This window comes from Gallinula chloropus (assembly GCF_964237585.1).
Source record: "Gallinula chloropus genome assembly, chromosome: 23".
NCBI lineage: Eukaryota > Metazoa > Chordata > Aves > Gruiformes > Rallidae > Gallinula > Gallinula chloropus.
This window is the reverse complement of record NC_140108.1, coordinates 4,898,948-4,901,567: the sequence shown is the minus strand read 5'-3', so window position 1 is coordinate 4,901,567 and position 2,620 is coordinate 4,898,948. Positions and strand designations below refer to the sequence as shown.

The 2,620-nt window shown below is 59.3% G+C and overlaps 1 protein-coding gene across 1 annotated transcript; it reads left to right on the top strand.

Annotated features, from left to right (window-relative positions):
* The first annotated feature begins 753 nt into the window (after window positions 1-753).
* Window positions 754-1,839, top strand: LOC311200441 (neuroblastoma suppressor of tumorigenicity 1-like). The gene is made up of 3 exons (XM_084274670.1): window positions 754-943; window positions 1,151-1,262; window positions 1,557-1,839. The coding sequence occupies exons 1-3, from the start codon at window positions 774-776 to the stop codon at window positions 1,812-1,814; spliced, it is 540 nt and encodes a 179-aa protein (XP_084130796.1). The 5' UTR covers window positions 754-773; the 3' UTR covers window positions 1,815-1,839.
* Window positions 1,840-2,620: the final 781 nt, after the last annotated feature.

The following is a 2,620-nucleotide window of genomic DNA, read 5'->3' as shown; positions in this document are numbered from 1 at the left end:
TGAGCGTGAGCACAGGCACCTCGGCCGAGCACAGCCTGGGGTGAGTAACTTCTCACCCAAGCAAGGTTTCCACTCAGTACTAAGAGGCTCCGCAGGCTCAGTTCCCGTCCTCAGAGCAACTGTTTGCTAAACGTGAGTGTCTCCGTACAAAATAAATGCCATACCGGTGTTCCCTGCGGGTTCCCAGCCACTGAATGGAGGTTTTCCACATCCCCCTGCTTGCTGCTGCCTTGCAGCGACACCTGCTGCGCATTTCCAGGAGGAGAGGGAGCTTCTTTCCCGGAAAAGTGGTCCTTCTTTTCTGGGAAGGCTGGCAGCAAGGCTGGCTCTAGCTTCTGAGATGGGAGAGGAGGCAGTGGGAAGTGTGCTCCTTCCCCAGAGAAAACATCTCATCCCTCCGCAGCTTCTCCAGCCTGGCTGGGCCCGTGGCAGTGACACTTCTTGTTTTGCAAACTTCTCCCAGCCCCACGTTGGGTGGGAAATGGTGAAAAGCTACCTGTGGCTCCTGGCACAGAGCTCTGGAGAAGCCATGAAGGTGTCTGCCTGCTCCAGAGCTGGTTTTGAACAGGGAAGAGGCAGCACAGCGTGTCCTGGACTCTGTGCAGCATTTTGGGGAGCCTCCCTGGCTGTGGAGGGAGGTGTGGGCCTCCCTACATTGGGAGGACAAGCCAAGAGCTGCCATGAGGTTGGAGAAATGAGCCAGCTCACCCATCTTCCTTCCTGCTAACGCTGTTCTCTCTGTCTCCAGTCATAGGACTTTGGCAGAGCTGGCCATGATGTTATGGTTCGTGGTTGGTGTCCTCTTCCCAGCGCTGCTCCTGGCCGCACCGCCCCCCATAAACAAGCTCGCCCTCTTCCCAGACAAGAGTGCTTGGTGTGAGGCAAAGAACATCACCCAGATCGTGGGGCACAGCGGCTGCGAGTCCAAGTCCATCCAGAACAGGTACGGACCCGCCCTCAGCACCGAGCTGGGTGCAGCTGGTTGCTGTCTGCACTCTGGGGACTGTCAGTCACACAAGGAGCCAGGTGTGATGCCCTGCTCTGCCCGGCTGCCGTCTGTCTGAGTGGAAGGTGGAAGATCCTTCTGTCTTTGTGGGCCGAGCAGGCAGCTCCCCTGAGCCCTCACACACTCCTCCCATTGTCTTCGCAGGGCCTGTCTGGGACAGTGTTTCAGCTACAGTGTCCCCAACACCTTCCCTCAGTCCACAGAGTCCCTGGTTCACTGCGACTCCTGCATGCCAGCCCAGTCCATGTGGGAAATCGTGAGTATCCCTGCCTGTGCCTGGGGATGGCCTCGCTCCAGGGCTCTCTGCTCTGCCGCTCCTTTGGGACAAGTCCTTTTCCATCCCCGAGGTTTCCCTGTGTAGAGTTTCCTTCCAGGGTGTCCCTTGGGTGACTTCACCCCGTCCCAGGATGCCTGGGAGGAGGGGGCTGCTGGAAGCAATGTGACTGCTGTGACAAACAGTTGTCACTCTGCAGAAGTGTCCCCATCAGTCCCAGCAGCAGGATGGCCATCAAGCCTTCATGCTCGCTCATGGTGCCCTCTTCCTCCCCAGGTGACACTGGACTGTCCAGGCAATGACGAGATCCCCAGGGTGGATAAGCTGGTGGAGAAGATACTTCACTGTAGCTGCCAGGCTTGCGGGAAGGAGCCGAGCCACGAGGGAGCCCTCTTCAACGTCTACCTGAATGCGGAGGAGAACATGCCCGCTGAAGGTCCCAGCCCCCATCACTACGCCCACCACCAACAAGAGGTGGAAGAACCTCCTCCTTCCAGCCACCACCACCACCACGAGGAGGAGGGCGACGAGTGATCCGGCCCTCGCGGACTGTCCTTGCAGCCGGTGGCGCGGGCAGGGGGTGTGTGTGAGGGAGATGGCCGGGGTTTGGGGAGGGAGGGGGGTGGTGGAGTCTTGCCTGTCTAATAGCTGCCCTCACGCTTTGCTCTCCACGACACCCCGGGGCTGGAGGAACATTCTGAGGAACGAGCAGGGCTGAGGGGAGGACTTGGGGCTGGAGCTGCAGGGGAGAGAGGAGGGCTCGGGGTTTTCTGATGCAAAACTACTTGCACATAATAGTTATAATATATTGAGAGGAGCGGGAACCCGGACGAGGGGGCTTCAGTTGAGAGGAAGAGCTGAGCTGGGTTCCCCAGGGGCTGTCTGCAGGCTCCTGAACGTGCTGTGGAGCTCTTGCTGAGTCCTGGCTCTTCCTCTTGGGAATGGCTCCTGCCTGGGACGGAGGAAGAAGGGATGCAGCTTCTCCACAGTCCCACAAGAGATGTGCATCTCTCCTGGGGCATGTGGGACCAGGGGCATCCCTTCTTCCTGCCCTGCCTGCTCAAGGACACATGGGCTCAGTGTGGATGTGACGTTTGTCCTGGCACCCACTGGAGGTTAATCCAACCCCAACCCCTAGAATTGGGTAGCTCCTGGGGAGAGTTTTGCCCTGGATGTGCCTCTGCGTGAGGTTGCTGGGAACTGTGGGCCTGAGATCCCTGTCCTTGCTGGTCCTCAGGGCCACCACGCAGGTCCCTGGGGATGAGGGAGCTGGATCGTGCCCTGGGCACTGGGGTTTTGCATTTTGTGGCCCGCAGGGGAAGGGCAAGAGCTGGGGTGGT

Bases quoted from the DNA above. Each gene is read 5' to 3' on its own strand.
- LOC311200441 (XM_084274670.1), top strand. From the start codon at position 774: ATGATGTTATGGTTCGTGGTTGGTGTCCTCTTCCCAGCGCTGCTCCTG. The intron at 944-1,150 runs GTACGGACCCGC...TTGTCTTCGCAG, and splicing joins TCCAAGTCCATCCAGAACAG to GGCCTGTCTGGGACAGTGTT. The intron at 1,263-1,556 runs GTGAGTATCCCT...CTTCCTCCCCAG, and splicing joins CCCAGTCCATGTGGGAAATC to GTGACACTGGACTGTCCAGG.